At 39.7% G+C, this 20,278-nt stretch overlaps 1 protein-coding gene across 1 annotated transcript in view; it reads right to left on the bottom strand.

Moving 5' to 3' along the window:
* The window catches only part of LOC149832736 (plant UBX domain-containing protein 7-like), a 44,332-nt gene extending 24,408 nt beyond the window's left edge, over positions 1 to 19,924 (bottom strand). The window contains exon 1 of the mRNA XM_090012567.1: positions 19,565 to 19,924. Coding sequence (XP_089868693.1) covers positions 19,565 to 19,663 — 99 coding nt within the window. The 5' untranslated portion in view covers positions 19,664 to 19,924. The remainder of the gene's footprint in view (positions 1 to 19,564) is intronic.
* Positions 19,925 to 20,278: the final 354 nt, after the last annotated feature.

Raw genomic sequence — 20,278 nt, 5'->3', positions numbered from 1 at the left:
TGGATTCGAAACTAAGTGAACTTAGTGAAATTTAGTCCAAAATCCAAGAATGTCCAGTGTAGACACCATACATGTGCCAAACCATCACAAAAAGGTTTGGATCGGGCGTACCGGATCCAAGATCCAATTGGAATTTTGGTTAAAAATCTAAATTATCCATTTTGAAAACAGTGTGGATTTGAATAAAAATTTAATACGAAGTTGACATAGTGTAAAGAAATGGTGTAGAAATGACATAGATGTCGCTATGATTGGTTAAAAAAAGTAAAAAGACCATTTTGCCCTTAGTATGCCTATATAGTAAACAAGACATAACTTAGTACCCCGAAATCGGATTCAGGTGATTTTTGAATCCTTGGATTCTACTGTTTGAGTAGAATCCATTAGTAGGGAATGTGAGGACAAACTCTGAAAGAATGGAATCAAAGTTTGACAGTTAATTCTAAGGGTATTTTGGTAATTTTGATGATGATACGAGGTATTTATTGATTTCAGATCAAAGATTGTGTGAGACTAAGAATTGAAATTTAAGCATTCTAGGTAAGTGAACATTTGCAAATTCCTCCTTAATTGATTAAAACGCATGCTAGTTAGTTTAGGCATCTTTATATGTGATTTTAAGTGCTTTAAGTATGTTAGTCTTGTTTATTGTGATTAGACACTGTTTTGCATGCTTAGGAATCTATAAAGTTCAAGTGTGATGCTTAAACCTGATCATGCATATTTCCTGATTTATGATATAAATATGGCATGACATAATTGCATGTAAGAGATTGATGTGTTATGTGAGAATTGATGGTAGAGTTTCAGGGTCCTAGGGTGGGTATTACCCTTGAGAATGTTACGCTTATGCCATGGGAGGAGCATTATAAGTGTCGTGAATTAACCTTGGTGGGTTGTCATCTTTAAAAGTTCAAACATGTGAACATGTGTTAAAAAGTAGTTAGTGAGCATACATTGATAATTGTATAACGCACTGACTTCAAGATGTGAATATTGAGAAAAAGTTGTGTATAGGATGACCTAGGTGACCTTTAGGGGGTTAAAACATTGCCCACTAGACACATGTAGGATGTAGCATGAACCACATGTGAGAAATGGTGGGTTCCTTGTCACATGCACAAGACTAAGTACAGGATGAGGAGAGGATACGTAAGAGCTGCAGAATCCTTCATTGGAGGCTGCAGTATTGGCATTCCATTAAGTATATAGTGTTACAATTACTAGGGTACGAAGATACCCATTACACAACAATATAATTTACAATATGTCATTAATACAATTAATGAACATGTGCTTAAATCTGAAATTAGATAAACTTGAATTGGGTTTGGATCCAGTTCGTGAATAATGTCTTCTTTTCAACCTTCCTCAAGTTGTACATGGTTTTGAACCATGAACAACTTGTCTTTCAACATCCAGAATCTGTCCTTGATAAGCCCTTTGGTAAACAAGTCAGCAACTTGATCAGTAGTCTGAACAAATTCTGGTTCAATTTCCTTCTCTTCGACTTTCTGTCTTACAAAATGTTGATCAATTTCAATATGCTTGCACGACTATAGCAGATAGGATTGAATGACATGTTGATGGCACTTTGATTGTCACATAAGAGAATACATTTAGATATCGATTCTCCTACTTATGTCAACAGATGTCTGATTCATGTTACTTCAGCTGTAGCAGCTACCATTGATCTATATTCCGCTTCGGTACTCGATCTCGCAATAGCCCTTTGTTTCTTACTGCTCCAAGAGACAAGATTTAGGCCAACGAAAACACAATATCCTGAGACTGACCTACGCTCATCTGGATCTCCTGCCCAGTCTGCATCTGTGTATACAAGAAGTTCATGCATGTGACGTTCATTCATACTCTTTCTGTACACAAGACCATCCCCAATAGTTTCCTTCAAATATCGGAGAATGCGTTTAACAACTTTCATATGCCCAATGCGCGGTTCATGCATGAACTGAAATACCTGATTAACTGAATAGACAATATCAGGGCGAGTAAAGTGAGATATTGAAGCATCCCTACTATGTTGCGATATTCTGTATGATTCTCATACAAATCTCCATCTTGGGAACTGAGTTTCTGATGAAGTACATTGGGCGTGCTTAGAGGCTTGCAATCTTTCATGCCTGCCTTGCTGAGAGCATCAATAGTGTACTTATGTTGGGTAAGTGTCATGCCTTCAATAGTTCTGTCAACTTCTACTCCAAGAAAATATCGCAGTTGACCAAGGTCCTTCATCTTAAACCTGTGATTCAGGAGTTCTTTGACCTGCTCAATATGTTCATTAGAATTACCTGTAATGATCATGTCATCAACGTATATCAACTTTACATTTGAATATGAAAAGAGAATGATCAAGAAGAGACCGACTAAAACCATATTTCTCTATTTCAAGAGAAAAACTATCAAACCAAGATTGAGAGGCTTGCTTCAAACCATATATAGCTCTCTTTAATCTACACACATATTCTTTGGAGTTCCCTTCTGCATACCCCGTGAGTTGCTTCATGTACACTTCCTTCTTCAGAGTTTCATGTAGGAATGCATTTTTTACGTCCAGCTAACTGATAATCCACTGGTGCTCAATAGCCAATGATAATATGATTCGAATAGTGCGCATTTTCACAACCGGACTGAAGGTCTCATCATACTCTTGTCCTTGCTCCTGCGTGAATCCCTTGGCAACCAGTCTAGCCTTATATCGTTCAATAATACCGTCTGGCTTATATTTTATTTTATACACCCACTTAGACCCAACCACATTTCGATCATGTAGTCTGGGAACAATCTCCCAAGTGCCACATTCATGAAGAGCCTCAATTTCTTCATTCATAGCTTCAATCAATCGCTTAGAATTTGTTGCTTGATAAAATATTGTGGATTGATCTTCCTTACCTAAAGAGATTAAGAAGAGTTGGAAATCCATAGTGAAGTTCTCATAACTTACCCATTTGTCAATTAGATGTCGGGGTCGAGTGGATCTTCTGGGAACAGAGGAAGAAAAATTCATCTCCTGATCAGAATTGGAGAGGGTACCCTTCTCACGTCGAGAGTAAACAATACCTTTATACCTTTTGGGAGGCAAGGATAGATCTTAGAGGACACTTTCCTGAGTCCTTTGGAGAGCATCAGACATGTTTCCCTCATCTCTTTGATTACATTCTGAAGGACAAACATCGTCAACACTAGAAAAGAGATCAGATTGTAACCAGGGGTGATAAAGTTCAATTTCAGTAAGAGTGTTAACATTGTGGTCAAAATTCAATTCATCAAATACCACATTCCTGGATATTTTGATATGCTTGCTCACGGGATCATAGCATTTGTACCCTTTATAATCATCAGCATACCCCACAAATCTGCACTTCAAAGCCTTATCCTGAAACTTGTGTCGCATTGAACTGTCAACATGAACATAACATACACACCCGAATACTCGCAAATCATGATAATTTGGATGAACACCATGTAAAGAAAAGAAGGGTGATTTGTTTTCCAAGATATTCATGGGCAATCGGTTTATGATATGAACGGTTGAATGAAAAGCATCTGCCCATAAAGTAATTGGAAGGTTACTATCATGCATCATGCTCATTGCACTCTCGACAATATGGCGATGCTTGCGTTCAGTAATCCCATTTTGTTGAGGTATATGAGGGCAAGACACCTGCCTACGTATTCCATTTGTCTGGAGAAAATTAATAAAGTCATTTGAGGAGAATTCACCCCCTCCATCACATTGGAAACAAAAAATATTATCAGAGAATTGATTTTGAACAAAGAAATGAAAGTTCTGAAATAACTTGAATATTTCAGATTTACATTTCATAAAGAAAATCCATGTATACCGAGAATAGCTATCAACAAAAATAAGATAATATCTGACGCCAGACATAGAGGGAACTGGAGCCAGACCCCAAACATCAGAACAAATGATTTCAAATAGTCTTGAAGCTCTTTTATTAATAGAATGAAATGGAAGAACATGACTCTTACATTGTAGACAACTTGAACATTTTTTATCATTGACATTTAAACTTAGACTTGGCTTGGGAATAAGACTGCTTGAAACAAGTTTTTCAATGAAACGACTATTACAATGACCCAGACGACCATGCCAAAGATTCGGCTTATTACACTCAGAAAGACTAAAAACATTCTCAGGAAGGACTGAAGAAGATGATGTGAGCTTCAAGGTGGAAGGATTCTCTTGGAACACGTACATATTCCCTTGGTGTTTTCCCTCAGCGAACGTTTTCCTCGTGTGAAGGTCCTTGACACGAACAGAAAAAGAAGTAAACTCAACTAGAGCATTAATATCATCTACAAGCTTAGAGACAGAAACAATATTTTTCTTAATATTCAGAGCATAAATGATATTTGAAAGAGCAAGAGAAGAAGTAGACATAGGAATGACAGAGTTTCCAATGTGAAAAATATGATGGTGAGACTCATCTTCAGTGACTATACTATTTCTACCAGCATAAGAAACAGGAGTTAAGAGTTTACCAGCATCACCAGTGACATGAGTGGCTGCGCCAGAATCGACATACCAAGTGCCTTGATCATTTTGTTTTAAATTCAATTCAGCTAAAGCAGATAGTAACAACTCCTTGACTTCGCTATTGTTCTTCAGTTTATCTGACCCCATTCTTGTCTCTGGTTGTTTGCCTCTATTTTGAGGATTAAACCAGCAATTAGCATTGATATGTCCCCTTTTATTGCATAGAAAACAGGTGGGTATAGATCTTTGCCTCTGCCCATTAGGAGGAATATTGGGTATAGGTAATATTCTACGACCTCCTTGTCCATTTCTTTCTTGTTCCTCTCTTTCTCGAAAATCATACCTACCACGTCCTCGTCCATAGGCAACTCCTGTGGCAAGGACATCGTGTGCCCCAACTTGAGCATGAGTATCTTCAGAAAACCCCTTCAAGGTCATCGCATATTGTAAAAGCTTGGCACGAAGATCTTCAAATGTACGTAAATCTAGCAAACACAATAAAGAAGTAACCATCATATGATAATCCGATCCCAGCCCGCTCAAAGTTGGTTGCACCATATCTCTGTCACTAATTGTGCATCCCACGATGGCCAACTAATCTGTAATGGTCTTCATTTTGTTCAAGTACTCCATGATGGTCATGGAGTCCTTCCTCAGCATTTGAAACTCTTTCTTCAAAAATAATACTCTGGCCTGAGAAACTTAAGAATATGTCTGAACCAATCGGTGCCATAATTGCATTGCAGAACAGTAATCTGGAATTGCCACAAGCACCTCCTGTGACAGGGTGGAAGTGATGTAGGCAACCAAAGCTTGATCTCGCTTCATCCAGGATATATATTCTGGATTTCTGACAAAAGTAATGGAAGTGTCACCCTCCCCAGTCTTGTCATCTTGTGATATGAACTCTAGAGGAACAGAAAAAGAGCCATATAGATGTCCAGAAAGATCCTGACTTCTTATAAATAGGATGATTTGTCTTTTCCAGGTGAGAAAATTGGAGTTGTTTAGTTTTTCAGATACAAGTTGATTAAGAAAGTTAGAAGAGAGACCAAATTGAGAAGAAGAAAAAGAATCCATAGATGATTGAAGGCGGAGCAAGAGTCAGAAATAAAGTCAGAAACAATACTGGAGTAGAACCAAAGAAGTCAGAACTAAAATTCAGAACTCGGAACTCGACCTCTTTTTCTTTTTTAAGCAGACCCAAGACAGAACCAAAGTTATGCAGTAAACTGATCAGAGTAAAGATCAGTCAATGAAATGTAAAACAGAATCACGTTACTTGGCTGTAACGTATTTTCCTTTAAAAGAAAATACAAAGAGCTGAATATGATTTTTTTTGGAGGTAACATTATTCAAAGTGTAAAGGAAAAGAATATGATATTTTACTCAAATCTGACTTTACCTTTCTGAAGAAGATGAGGGACAACTTATGAAATCACATAAAGATTTGCTCATGCGTGACCAAATGAAATCACGTGAAACAGCGTGAGAAGGAGAGAGATTAGATGCAAATAGAGGGGAGATGCAGATTTTTTTTTTAGAATAAGATCAGTGGTAGCTATCGATTAGATGAGAAAGAGAGAGATTAGATGGAGACTTTTAGAAATAGGGATGCAGATTTCAGAAATGCATTGACCGGAGAGAATCAATAGATTTCAAGAAGGATAAGAAAAGGAATACCTTGGAAGAAGACATTGGAGAGAAGATCAAAGCTTTGATACCATGTGAGAAATGGTGGGTTCCTTGTCAAATGCACAAGACTAAGTACAGGATGAGGAGAGGATACGTAAGAGCTGCAGAATCCTTCATTGGAGGCTGCAGTATTGGCATTCCATTAAGTATATAGTGTTACAATTACTAGGGTACGAAGATACCCATTACACAACAATGTAATTTATAATAAGCTATTAATAGAATTAATGAACATGTGCTTAAATCTGAAATTAGATAAACTTGAATTGGGTTTGGATACCCAGATCGTGAATAATGTCTTCTTTTCACCACAAAACCTTGGGAGGAGGTATAGCTCCTTGAGACACCTTGAGAGTAGATATAGCTACCCTAGCTCTTCGGCTAGCTACCGATTGAGCTCTTGAGCTCACGACGAGCAGCTACAGCACCTATGTTCGTAGTCTAGGTTGGTTTGAACTACGTTATTGTGAGTGGTTCATATGAGTTGTCTACGTGGATTGTTACGCCCGAGGAGGCCATATCCGGAATAGCCGATTAGAGTAGATGTGTTTGATAATGATGTTAGAGATACGATAAAAAGAGAGTAAAACTCATAAATAACATGTGTGTATATTTAGCAAACTAAACTAAGATTAGGAGCTTAAAGCTCACTACAGTTGTAACGGTCATGTTTAGTTGTAAATAAAATCTTATTGGGTTGTAGACTCACCCATTTCTTTTGGTTACAACTGTAAGTTTAGGAACTGTTGTCATTCACAGGGCTTAGTATCGGACTATGACTCTGTCATATCAGAAGTATGGTTCATCTCTATTTTTTATTCTGCTTTTGTATTTGAATGGTTATGATATTGTGAATGGATGTATGGACCTTCAATTAAAGAAAATTTATGGCATGGTTTTGAGTTGTTTTTGAGATTATTGAGTAATTTTTCGCTAGGAACTAACATCCATGAACTCGAGCTCGAGAAGCCCCAGATCGGGTCATTACAAGTAGTATCAAGGTCAGGTTATTTTTTAAAAATGTTAGATTTTGAAAGAGAGATTTTATTGGATTTGAAATAATTTGAAGGTCCTAAAAGAATGATAATTATAATCATCCAAATGAATAAGTGGCAAAAGAGTTATAGGAAGGTCCATGTAGGTCCTGAACTTATGAGGGTCTCTTGTTAGCAGGAATGAACGCTAACAGTGATAGTAGCAATGAGAGCGACCATAGAGGCAGTAGGAGCTCAGGGAGGCAGAGGCATCCTGAAGTGATCCAAACGGATCAGATGGTCGGTGTCCTTTCGCTCTTCGTGACAGCCATGTTGGACGTCACTAGGGCAATGGGAAGTATGATACCTCCCGTTCCTTCTCCAGTCCCAGTTTCAGTCACAATCAACAATTAAAGGCATAAGGAACGAGAGGAAGGGGTAGCACCATCTCAACCACCTGTTGGGGGATCGCCAGGGTCACGAAGACGTACTCCATACAGGCACGTCAGGAGAGGATCACTGGCAAATCGAGGTGGTAAGGGAGTTACAGCTTGTAGTTCGGGTTGTATCAGGCCTCACGTCGGCCAAAATGAAGCAGAGCTAAGCAACGCTACACCTACCAGTAGCAGAAGAAGTCAAGAACAACTAGCACATCCTGTCACGAGGGTGTTCAAAGGTCAATGGTGCAACAAAGCAGGGGCACTAATGTCATAAAAGGTGAACAAATAAGAGAATTTGCGCAACCTCTTCGAGGAATGGTCATACTGAGAAGAGGCAAAGGGCATATGAATAGGCACGTATACCTATGTGCTTTTAGCAACATGATAGTGTCAACACCAATTAGGGTTCCTTCAGACTCTGAGGAAGAAGAAGACCCTATTTACACCCTTAGTACCCCTACACCTTAGTATTTTTATGATGTTTTTGTTTAAGTCTTGTAATAAAGGCCTATGGTGGCCTAGTATTCGTAGTAAGTAACGGGTTGTATTACGAAAGAACCCATGAACAATTGTAAAAATGTTGTTTTCTTAATAAATAGTAAATTTCTTATGACGAATGAGCAAACATGCGAGAATATGAATAAGTAAATGTAATATTTTAGTAATCACTCTACTCATGTTGCAATATGAAGACAAGTCAAGGAATATCATACCAGTCAAGAGGTTCCCAAATAAGCAGGAGACAAGCAGACCCCCCTTCTCAAGCAAGGCATGTGAATGAGGGTTTTGCAAGGAGAAGTGTTGAAAGCCTCATTGGTCTTGTGTCTCCACAGGCATCAGGCAGCCTGCCTCCAAGGAGCTTGGGAGCGGAAGGTGAAAGTGTTTCACCTCGACACGAACGTGCTACAGTTGGTAGTGGTGTGTCTCCCGGCTATACCACAGAAAAAATTTTGTATAAACTATTACAAAATTCACTGCATCAAAGCCAAAACCAAGTGGCATTGGGAAGCAGTTCTTGGGCTGAGAAGTTCAAGAATATGAAAGTGCTCACCTTCGACGAAACTCCTGAAGGAGTAGCAGCCAAAAAAATGGATGACGCAAGCAGAAAAAACATTGGATGCAATATAGTGCCCAAAGGACCAGAAAGCATGGGTTGCAGCAAGTATTGGTGGCGATCCATCAGAGATGTCCTGGGTAGTGGAGAGTTTGTTCCCTATATCACCTTCAGGAACAAGTTCTACAGACAATTCTTTCCCAGTATTGAGAGGATGGAGAAAGAAGAAGAGTTTAGAAAGCTCAGGCAGGGAAGCACGAGTGGGGCGGCCTATACTGCCAAGTTTAATTCACTATCCAGATTTGCAAAGGCTTTGGTATCTATAGAAAAGCAAAAATGCAAGTTATACGAGCATGGATTAAAGCCTGAGATTCTGAGGATGGTGGGACCTCTACAAATTAGGAGGTTCGACAGACTAATGGAGGTGGCATCACTTCACAAGTTTTGGAGTGCCCGAACAGCAAAACCAGAGGCGCGAGAGAAACCCAAGCAAGTACAACAGGGACAAACTAGCATATCATCCCAGAGGTTTTTCAAGAAAAGGCAAAAAAATGGCAGATTTTCGAAGGCATAGGAGGGAAAACAATGCAGGAAACAACAATAAGCAGCAGGAGACGAATCATAAACAACCAGAAGCTAAGAAATCTCGATACCAAGGACCACCTTTCAAGAGCAACAACAGTTGTAGGACTTGCGGCTTCAAGCACGAGGGTCGTTGTGATAAAAAGAATATCAAATGCTACAATTGCGGTCAGATGGGACACATTGCGAGGAAATGTCTTCAGCCAGTGCAGGGAGAAGGAGCAAAACCCAGTTGCTCCAGGCCGAGTTTATGCAGCGACTCTGAAGGAAGCCTTGGCTAGCCTGGACGTGGTGGAAGGTACACTCCAAATTTCTGGTGTTAGTGCACATATTCTCTTTGATTCGGGTGCTACACATAGCTTCACCACCCTTATTTTTGTGGCACTATTACATGTTTCTCTTGTATCTCTAGAAATAAAATACCAAGTTAGTGTTATTAAAAGTGCGCCTAAGGTGCAAAAAGCACGCCTCGCCTCAAGGCGAGGGGTTTGTGCCTTGAGGCGCAGACATAAGGCGTAAAAGCCTGAGGCGCACGCCTCATACACCTTGAGGCGTACGCCTCAAGGCGAGGCGTGCCTTAAGGTGAGGCGTACACGCCTCACCTTGTTTTGCTCAAATAGGGGTCAAAGCCCCCATTTGACCAAAAAATAGGGTTATTTTGTTGGGGGCCCTCATTATCTCGTCTCTCTCCCACCTCTCGTCTCCCCCTTATCTCACTCTCTGCTCTCTCCCACCTCTTGCTCATCTATCAACCTAAGAAGAAGAAGAAATAGAAGACGAAGACTGCTCCTCTGTCAGCCTCGTCTATGAACCTCTCTCCTCTGTCAGCCTCTTCTCTCCTATGTTATTGCATGCATACCTATGTGATAGTTTATAGATTCAACGAGATTTCAATAGAAAAAAGTTACAGTTTATAGATTTCAACGAGATTTCAATAAATAAAGGTTGATTCAAGCTCTTTGGAGCATGGTTAGCAAACTCGGTGAGTCAGCTCGTGACTTGCTTGAGTTGGATCGGATCGATCCCTAACTGAATTAAAAAACAATATCCTCATCGAGTTTGCTAACCCCAAGGTGTTTTGCAGCTGATATATTACGATGACAGAAGTTGGAGAAATAAAGCATATGTATTATGTTGAGTCTGTAGACATAAGTTAGATTCTATAGCAAATTCAGCCGATGCAATACAAATGACATGATATACTTTTAATATTGATTTTCACTTATTAGATATACATATAAATATATCAAAACCACAGGCTTTAGATGCTTCATAGATGTATACATGTTATTTTCATCTAAATAATTGATGCAATTGTGATTGCTGCATATTCGGTAGAGTGTTTTAAGTTGTTGATACACATTTGAGTATTTGGGTCTTTTTCCTTTGTTGTTGAATGATTCAGCTCCATCAGAATGACTCTATAGAACTGTAAATGTTCTTTTATTTGGATTTTGATAACACTTATGCTTCGGTTTTGCGTCAGTTAACTTCATTGCTTGCTGAAATTGGATTGAACACAGAAGAGGAACATGCTTTCTCTACTACAGATGGCTATTCTCTGGATGTTTTTTTAGCTCTGTTTTTTTTGTTCCTGCAAATGCGACAAGAGATCAATTTAATTGAAGAGAATTTTGGTTTCTAATGTTTGAAAAACAACATAAATAAGATCTCATGCTGTGAGAGAATTTTGGTTTCTTAGATACTTATGTAGATCAAGTTGTTACATTAATGTTACTTTTACTGTTTTACATGTTAATCTCATATTTTTTCAGTATTTATTTGAGATTTTTTAGTTCTTGTTGGTTGTTGCTTCATCAATAAAGCACTTTTATTTATTTATAATTTTAGATATTTTTATAGTTTTTTTTAAGTTGTTAAAAAAAAATTGAAGCTTACGCCTCGCCTCAGATTTTGGTGGAGCGCCTCGCTACGCCTCAACGCTTTTCACAACACTTCACCAAGTAGAGACACCAGTAGAAAAGTCAGTTTATGTAGATGAAGTCATCCAAGGATGTATGGTACAAGTCGAAGAACATCTATTGTTCGTAGACCTCCTGATATTGAACTTTAAGGGAATGGACGTTATCTTGGGCATGGATTAGTTATTTAACCATCATGCGACCATTGATTATCAAAGAAAAAGCGTAAGTTTTCAATACCCCATAACCCCTACTTTTACCTTTCAGGGTGTTAGAAAACTTACAAAACCGACAATCATTTCATGTCTTCAAGCCAACCGTTACCTACAGAAGATCTGTATTGGATATTTGGCTTATATAAAGACCGAATTCGACGATAAATTCTCAGTCACAGAGGTAGAGATTGTGTGAGAATTCATGGATGTTTTCCCTGAAGAACTTCTAGGACTTCCACCGGATAGAGAAGTCGAATTCCAGATAGATCTAGCTCTAGGTACAACACTCATTTTTATTCCTCCATATAGGATGGGACCCGCAGAACTTAAAGAACTCAAGGATCAGCTGCAGGCAGTGTTGTGAAAAGCGTTGAGGCGTAGCGAAGCGCTCCATCAAAATCTGAGGCGAGGCGTAAGCCTCGAGCCGTAAAGCGTAAGCCTAAAAAAAATTTGAAAACTTTAAAAAAAACTATAAAAAATATCTAAAATTATAAATAAATAAAAAGTGCTTTATTGATGAAGCAACAACCAACAAGAACTAAAAAATTTCAAATAAATACTGAAAAAATATGAGATTAACATATAAAACAGTAAAAGTAACATTAATGTAACAACTTGATCTACATAAGTATCTAAGAAACCAAAATTCTTTCACAGCATGAGATCTTATTTATGTTGTTTTTCAAACATTAGAAACCAAAATTCTCTTCAATTAAATTGATCTCTTGCCGCATTTGCAGGAAAAAAAAACAGAGCTAAAAAAACATCCAAAGAATAGCCATCTGGAGTAGAGAAAGCATGGGCCTCTTCTGTGTTCAATCCAATTTCAGCAAGGAATGAAGCTAACTGACGCAAAACTGAAGCATAAGTGTTATCAAAATCCAAATAAAAAAACATTTACAGTTCTATAGAATCATTCTGATGGAGTTGAATCATTCAACAACAAAGGAAAAAGACCCAAATACTCAAATGTGTATCAACAACTTAAAACACTCTACCGAATATGCAGCAATCACAATTGCATCAATTATTTAGATGAAAATAACATGTATATATCTATAAAGCATCTAAAGCCTGTGGTTTTGATATATTTATATGTATATCTAATAAGTGAAAATCAATATTAAACATATATCATGTCATTTGAATTGCATCGACTGAATTTGCTAAAGAATCTAACTTGTGTCTACAGACTCAACACAATACACATGCTCTATTTCTCCAACTTCTGTCATCGTAATATATCAGCTGCAAAACACCTTGGGGTTAGCAAACTCGACGAGTTTAGTCCCTAACTAAGATATTGTTTTTTAACTCAATTAGGGATCAATCTGATCCAACTCAGGCAAGTCACAAGCTGACTCACCGAGTTTGCTAACCATGCTGCAAAGAGCTTGAATCAACCTTTATCTATTGAAATCTCGTTGAAATCTATAAACTGTAACTTTTTTCTATTGAAATCTCGTTGAATCTATAAACTGTCACATAGGTATGCATGCAATAACATACGAGAGAAGAGGAGCAAGAGGTGGGAGACGAGCGAGAGGTGGGAGAGAGAAGAGAGTGAGATAAGGGGGAGACGAGAGGTGGGAGAGAGACGAGATAATGAGGGGCCCCAACAAAATAACCCTATTTTTTGGTCAAATGGGGGCTTTGACCCCCATTTGACCAAAACAAGGTGAGGCATGTACGCCTCACCTTGAGGCGCGCCTCGCCCTGAGGCGTACACCTCAAGGCGTATGAGGCGTGCACCTCACGGCTTTTGTGCCTTATGCCTGCGCCTCAAGGCACAAATCCCCTCGCCTTGAGGCGAGACACGCTTTTTGCGCCTTGAGGCGCGCTTTTAATAATACTGGCTGCAGGAGTTGCTAGATATTGGTTTCATCTGTCCATCAGTGTCACCTTGGGGCACACCAATCTTATTCGTGAAAAAGAAAGATGGGTATTGTGTATGTACATTGACTATAGGAAATCAAATGCAATGACAATAAAGAATAAGTATCCTCTGCCAAGGATAGATGATTTATTTGATCAACTACAAGGTGGAGCTTGTTTTTCTAAGTTGGATCTACGTTCTAGGTATCATCAGCTAAAGATTCGGGAAGAGGATGTTGCCAAGACAGCGTTTTGCTCAAGATATGGTCATTATGAGTTCCTAGTCACACCCTTCGGGCTGACGAATGCCCCACCTACATTCATGGATTTAATGAACCGAATGTTCAAACAATTCTTGAACAAGTTCGTGGTAGTATTAGTGGATGACATCCTCATATATTCGGCCAGTAAGGAACAACACGCAAAACACTTGAGAATCGTTTTATAGATACTTAGAGATCACAAGAGTTCTTTAAGTGTGCGTTCTGGCTTCATCAGGTCTCATTTTTGGGACATATTATCAGTAAAGAATGAGTGAAGGTGGACCTAGCAAAAGTTGAAGCGGTGACCAACTGGCCTACACCCAAGAATGCTACAGAAATTCAAAGTTTTTTGGGGTTAGCTGGTTATTACAGACGCTTTGTGGAAGAATTTTCAATATTGGCAGCTCTCATGACTAAGCTGACAAAGAAAGATGTGAAGTTCGAATGGAATGAAAAGTGCGAGAAAGGCTTCCAAGAGATCAAGAAGCGATTAATCACTGCACCAGTGTTAGTTTTGTCTTCTGGTACTAGAAGTTTCACCGTTTATAGCGATGTGTCGCATAAAGGTTTGGGTTGTCTTTTGATGCAACACGGCAGAGTTATCGCATATGTCTCATAACAACTAAAGGTGCATGAGATAAATTATCCAACTCATGACCTGGAATTGGCTGCAGTAATGTTCACATTCAAAATATGGCGACACTACTTACATGGAGAACAATTTGAGATATTCACTGACCATCAAAGTTTAAAATATTTGTTCTCTCAAAAAAAATTAAATATGAGACAGAGACGATGGTTGGAACTACTCAAAGATTATGACTTTGAACTGAAGTATCACCTAGGGAAAGCTAATGTAGTAGCTGACGTACTTAGTCGAAAATCATAATCAGTCACGAGACTATCCATATCAAATCTACTGGTGAGCATTGTAGAACAAAAAGCAGAAGTGCAATGCCTTCCAGGTCGACTGATGTTTGTCCAGACGACCTTAAGGTCAAAAATTTGAAACAAAATCAAAGAAAAACAACTCTTAGATAAAGAGTTAGAAGAAATCAGGTCAACCGTAATTAATGGTGAAGATCCAAATTTCAAAGTAGACGACCAAGGTATGCTAAGATTTTGGGATCATGTTTGTATTCCTAAGGTTAAGGAACTTAAGAAACAATTGTTTGCCGAGGCACATCATTCCAGGTATTTCATTCACCCTGAAAGTATAAGATGTACAGATATTTGAATAATAATTTCTGGTGGAATGGAATAAAGGATGTTGCTGAGTTTGTCAGTAGGTGCCTAATATGTCAGCAAGTAAAGATTGAACATCAGAGGTCGGGTGGACTATTGCAACTTTTACCTATTTCTGTATGAAAATGAGCAGATATCACGATGGATTTTGTTACACGATTCCCTAAGACAAGAGAGCGATTAAATATGATTTGGGTGATTGTCGATAGACTGACTAAGCCTGCGCATTTTCTCGTGTGCAAGACAATGCGTTCTTTTGAACAGTTGGCTCATCTTTTCATAAGAGAGATAGTGAGATTGCACGGAGTGCCAGACTCCATTGTTTCTAACAGAGATTTGAAATTCACCTTTAAGTTTTGGCAAAGCTTCCAAGAAGCAATGGAAACTCAATTGAAAATGAGTACAACTTTTCACCCTCCGACAGATGGGCAGTCAGAAAGAACCATTCAAACACTGAAGGATATGCTGCAGGCCTATTACTGGAGTATCACAACTCATAGCACAAAATTATGCTGCTAATTGAATTTGCCAATAACAACAGTTTCAAAGGTAGTATTGGTATGGCTTCCTACGAAGCCTTACATAGGAGACGTTGTAGAACGCCTCTATTCTGGGACCAAGTAGGTGAAAGAAAAACCTTAGGACCTGAATTGGTGCAATAAATAAAAGAACAAATTAGATTCAGCTGTGAAAGACTCCAAGCAGCTCAAAGTCGACAGAAAAGTTATGTAGATAAGAGGCGATGAGAGTTAGAGTTTGAGCTAGGTGACCATGTCTTTTTGAGGATATCCCTGTTTAAAAGGGTAATGAGGTTCGGAAAGAAGGGCAAATTAAGTCCTAGATATATCGGGTCATTCAAGATTTTGAAAAAGATAGGGTCTACAGCCTATCAATTGACATTATCCCCATCACTCTCAAGGATATATAACGTATTTCATGTATCCATGTTAAGAAAGTACGTGCCCGGTCCTTAACATATATTGGATACAGTGGAATCAGTGTTGGACATTCAAGAAGATTTAAGTATTCAGGAAGAACCAATTGAGGTAATTGAATTTAAAAAACACAAGCTCAGAAACAAGGTTGTTTCGATGATCCTTGTGAGATTGAAGCATCACAGTAAGAATGAGGCTACATGGGAGAATGAGGCAGATATGCGCGCACAGTTTTCACAGTTGTTTTTGAGAAAGATTCGGGATGAATCTTCTTGTAAGAGGGTGGAATTGTAACATTGTCCACATCGTAGGGCGGTTACGGAAGGAGGGGGAACCGCCGCCCCCTTCCTCGCCCACGAACTTGATCATGGGAGAAGAACGGGGGGAGGGGAACGATTCCCCCCATTTCTTTTTGAAAGAGGAATTAATAGGGGGAAGTAACCGACTTCCCATGGCTATAAAAGCCATGGGGGGCTTCTCCCTTCCCCATTCGATCATCCAGAGAGAGAGAGAGAGGCAGAGAGAATGGAAGAAGGGAAGAAGAGTAGATGACCCGTCAGCGACAGGTAAGTCCCATACTCTCTCCCATTTGTTTTAATACGGGGGTCACCGACAACCTCACGGTTGTCGTAGAACAGGAACAGGGAAAACCTTGTCCCTGCTCTACCAGTTAGAAAAAATGGGGGTAGCAGAGGGTTTTCCTCTACTACCACCACCGAAAATAAAAGGAGGCGGGGTCGGCACCCATCGATGATCGGAGATCGCCAGCGGTGCCGCCCCCCACTTGCATAAATCTGCAATAGTCCGACAACGGGGGTTGCCGAAACTGTTGCACGTTGTGATGGCAGACTCGGTCTGCGTTTTCTGCAGACCGAGTCGGCCATCAGATTGAACGACCCAGATTGAGTCGGTCAAGGCAGACCGGGTGGGCTCAGTCTGGGCGTGTTCAGACCAAGCTAAACGAAAAAAAATTTGTTGACAGACCGAGTCGGGTCTGTGTAAATCGATAGACCGACTCGGTATGGACAGACCGAGTCAAGTCTGTGTTATTAGATAGACCGACTCGGTCTGGACGGACCGAGTCGAGTCTGTGTATTTCGACAGACCGAGTCAAGTCTATGTTATTAGATAGACCGACTCAGTCTGGACGGATCGAGTCGGGTCTGTGTTTTTTGACAGATCGAGTCAAGGTCTGTGTATTGTGACAGACCGTCTCGGTTTGTTCAGACCGAGTTGGGTTCGAATTAGTTAGCAAACTGACTCGATTAGGGCAGACCGAGTCAGGTTTGTATTTGTGGACCGGTTTGGTCCAGACCAAAGTCGGACCCAATATGGGTCAGACCGACTTAATCTAGACCAAGACAAATCGAACTTGTGAGGTATATAAAATATGTGTACACATGATTGATCGGGTGTGGTGGAAAAATCGAGATAGCGAAGACTTAATTTTTTCACTGTGAATTGGATCCCAGTTTGGACCCAAAACTCAAGTCGGATCACGAACACCCAAGTGGATTCGAAACTAAGTGAACTTAGTGAATTTTAGTCCAAAATTTAAGAATGTCCAGTATAGACATCATATATATGCCAAACCATCACAAACAGGTTTTGATCGGGTGTACCGGATCCAAGATCCAATTAGAATTTTGGTTAAAAACCTAAATGATCCATTTTGAAAACAGTGCGGATTTGGATTCGAAATTTAATACAAAGTTGACATGGTGTAAAGAAGTGGTGTAGAAACGACATAGATGTCGCTATGATTGGTTGAAAGAGTAAAAAAATCATTTTGCCCTCGATATGCCTACATAGTAAACAAGGCATAACTTAGTACCCTGAAGTCGGATTCAGGTGATTCTTGAATCCTTGGATTCTACTGCTTGAGTAGAATCCATTAGTAGGGGATGTGAGGATAAACTTTGAAAGAATGGAATCAGAGTTTGACAGTTAAGCCAAAAGGTATTTTGATAATTTTGATGATGATACAAGGTATTTATTGATTTCATATCAAAGGTTGCGTGAGACTAAAAATTGAAATTTAAGTGTTCCAGATAGGTGAACATTTGCAAATTCATCCTTAGTTGATTAAAACACATGCTAGTTAGTTTAGACATCTTTCTATATGATTCCAAGTGCTTTAAGTATGCTAGTCTTGTTTATTGTGAATAGACATTGTTTTGCATGCTTATAAATCTATAAAGTTCAAGTGATGCTTAAACCTGATCATGCATATTTCTTAATTCATGATATAAATATGGCATGACATGATTGCATGTAAGAGATTGATGTGTTATATGAGAATTGAGGGTAGAGTTTCAGAGTATTAGGGTAGGTATTACGTTAGGGAAAATTACGCTTATGCCTTGAGAGGGGCATTGTAAGTGTCGTGAATTAATCTGGGGTGGGTTGTCATCCTTAACAGTCCAGATATGTGAACATGCATTAAAAAATAGTTAGTGGATATACATTGATGATTGTATAACGCACTGACTTCAAGATGTGAATATTGAGAGAAAGTTGTGTATAGGATGACTGCACAGAATATGATGGAGAACTCTACTAAGAGGTATGGTTTAGGGAAATATTGAGGTGTACCTCGTGAGTTACTTTGAAATATCTCAGACGTTCTTAGATAACCCTTAGGGGTTAAAACATTGCTCACTAAACACATGTAAGATGTAGCATGAACCACAAAACCTTGAGGGCAATGTGGGCAGGTATAGCTCCTTGAGACACTTTGAAGGTGGGTATAGTTCTTTGAGATACCTTGGGGGCAGGTATAGCTACCCTGGCTCTTCGGCTAACTACCAATTGAGCTCTTAGCTTACAACCGACGAGCAGTTGCAATACTTGTGTTTGTAGTCTGAGCCAGTTTGAACTACGTTGTTGTGAGTGATTCATATGTCTAACCAACATCGTAAATTCTAAGTTGTCTACATGGGTTGCTACGCCCGAGGAGGCTATATCTGAAATAGCCAATTAGAATAGAAGATGTGTTTGAGAATGATGTTAGAGATATGGTAAAAATGAGGTAAAACTCATAAATAAGATGTATGCATATTTAGCAAACTAAACTAAGATTAGGAGCTTAGAGCTTACTATAATTGTAACATCGTGTTTATTTCTAAATGAAATCTTATTGGGTTGTAGAGTCACCCTCTTCTTTTGGTTACAACTATAGGTTCAGGAACTACTCTCACTCACATGGCCTAGTATCAAAACTTTGCCACATGAGAAGTATGATTCACCTCTACTTTTTATTCTGCTTTTGTATTTGGATGGTTATGATATTGTAAATAGATGTATGAACCTTCAATTAAAAAAAAATGGCATGGTTTTGAGTTGCTTTTGAGATTACTGAGTAATTTGCCTCTGAGAACTAATGTGCAAGAACCCGGGCTCAAGAGGCCCGAATCCGGTAGTTACATGGAACCCCTAGTTTGACATACAATACTATGCTCCACAGGGAGATAAGGGTGCCAACATATGGTGTTTAAGCCATGAGAAGAAGCAGTGAAGGAAGGTACATTTGATATTTTAAGCAAATTTATTTTGAATAAAATTCTCTTAAACCATTAGGTCCAGCTTAATAGCACAGAATCGAGACTCGACAAACTGCAAAATCTTCAACATAAACGCATTAATCGCACTACGCACAATACACGCCTTATTAAAATCAAAGATCCTAATCAACAGATCCCGTCTGCATTGCAATCTAAAAAGGTGCACCTCAGCCCTCGGTAACATAAACCCTAAATCTAAACAATGCAGCCTGCAGAAGTAATCTACGAATCCTGAGCTAAATTCCAATAAACAAAATGAGAGAAACAGAGAGGGAGGGAAACCTGAAGGAACTGCCGAGCCTTGTCTCCGGAGTCGCAGGCCGTAATCTCCATGAAGAAAATCATCTTGCTCTGGTGATCGTCGCTTAATCCGCTCTCCATCGGAAGCTGGGCGGCAAGATTTAGCTCAAATTACCTAGGGCAAAAACAGCTGAAAGCCTCTAAGAAGGGGAAACGGAGGACAAATTCTAGGGTTAGGGTTCACAATCAAAAGAAGGGAGGAAAAGGTGATTAAAGAGTAGCACAGCGACAGCGGCAGCAGCAGAAAGAGGGGTGGGGGTGGAAGGGAAGGATGAATGAGCAGAGCAGCAAAGGATCAGAATCTACCCGCTATGCAAGGAAAGATCTCTCTCTCTCTCTCTTGTACGGCCGCAAGATGTTAACAGATAAACAGTTCGGATTCTGATCAGATGTGACCCATACCACATTCGACTAATTAGATTATTAGAGATGGCAGTGGACCAGGGAAAAACGGGCCCTGCTCGGCCTCGTCCCGTTTGAACCGGGGATAGAGGCTTGTAGGGATGGCAGTGGGGCGGGGCGGGGGACAAGGTTTCCACCCCCGCCCCGCCTCAAAATTTTATCCTCCACCCCCGCCCCGCCTCCGCGGCGGGGATGGATTTTATCCTCCACCCCCGCCTTCATCCCCGTTTCATGTCCTCCACCCCCGCCCCGTCCCCGTCCCCGTCCCCGTTTGTCAAATTGCATCCCTACTTA

Source organism: Nuphar pumila, chromosome 7 (assembly GCF_984573655.1).
Source record: "Nuphar pumila chromosome 7, dmNupPumi1.hap1.1, whole genome shotgun sequence".
NCBI lineage: Eukaryota > Viridiplantae > Streptophyta > Magnoliopsida > Nymphaeales > Nymphaeaceae > Nuphar > Nuphar pumila.
The sequence above is the reverse complement of the archived record's forward strand: the minus strand, read 5'-3'. Positions and strand labels throughout refer to the sequence as shown.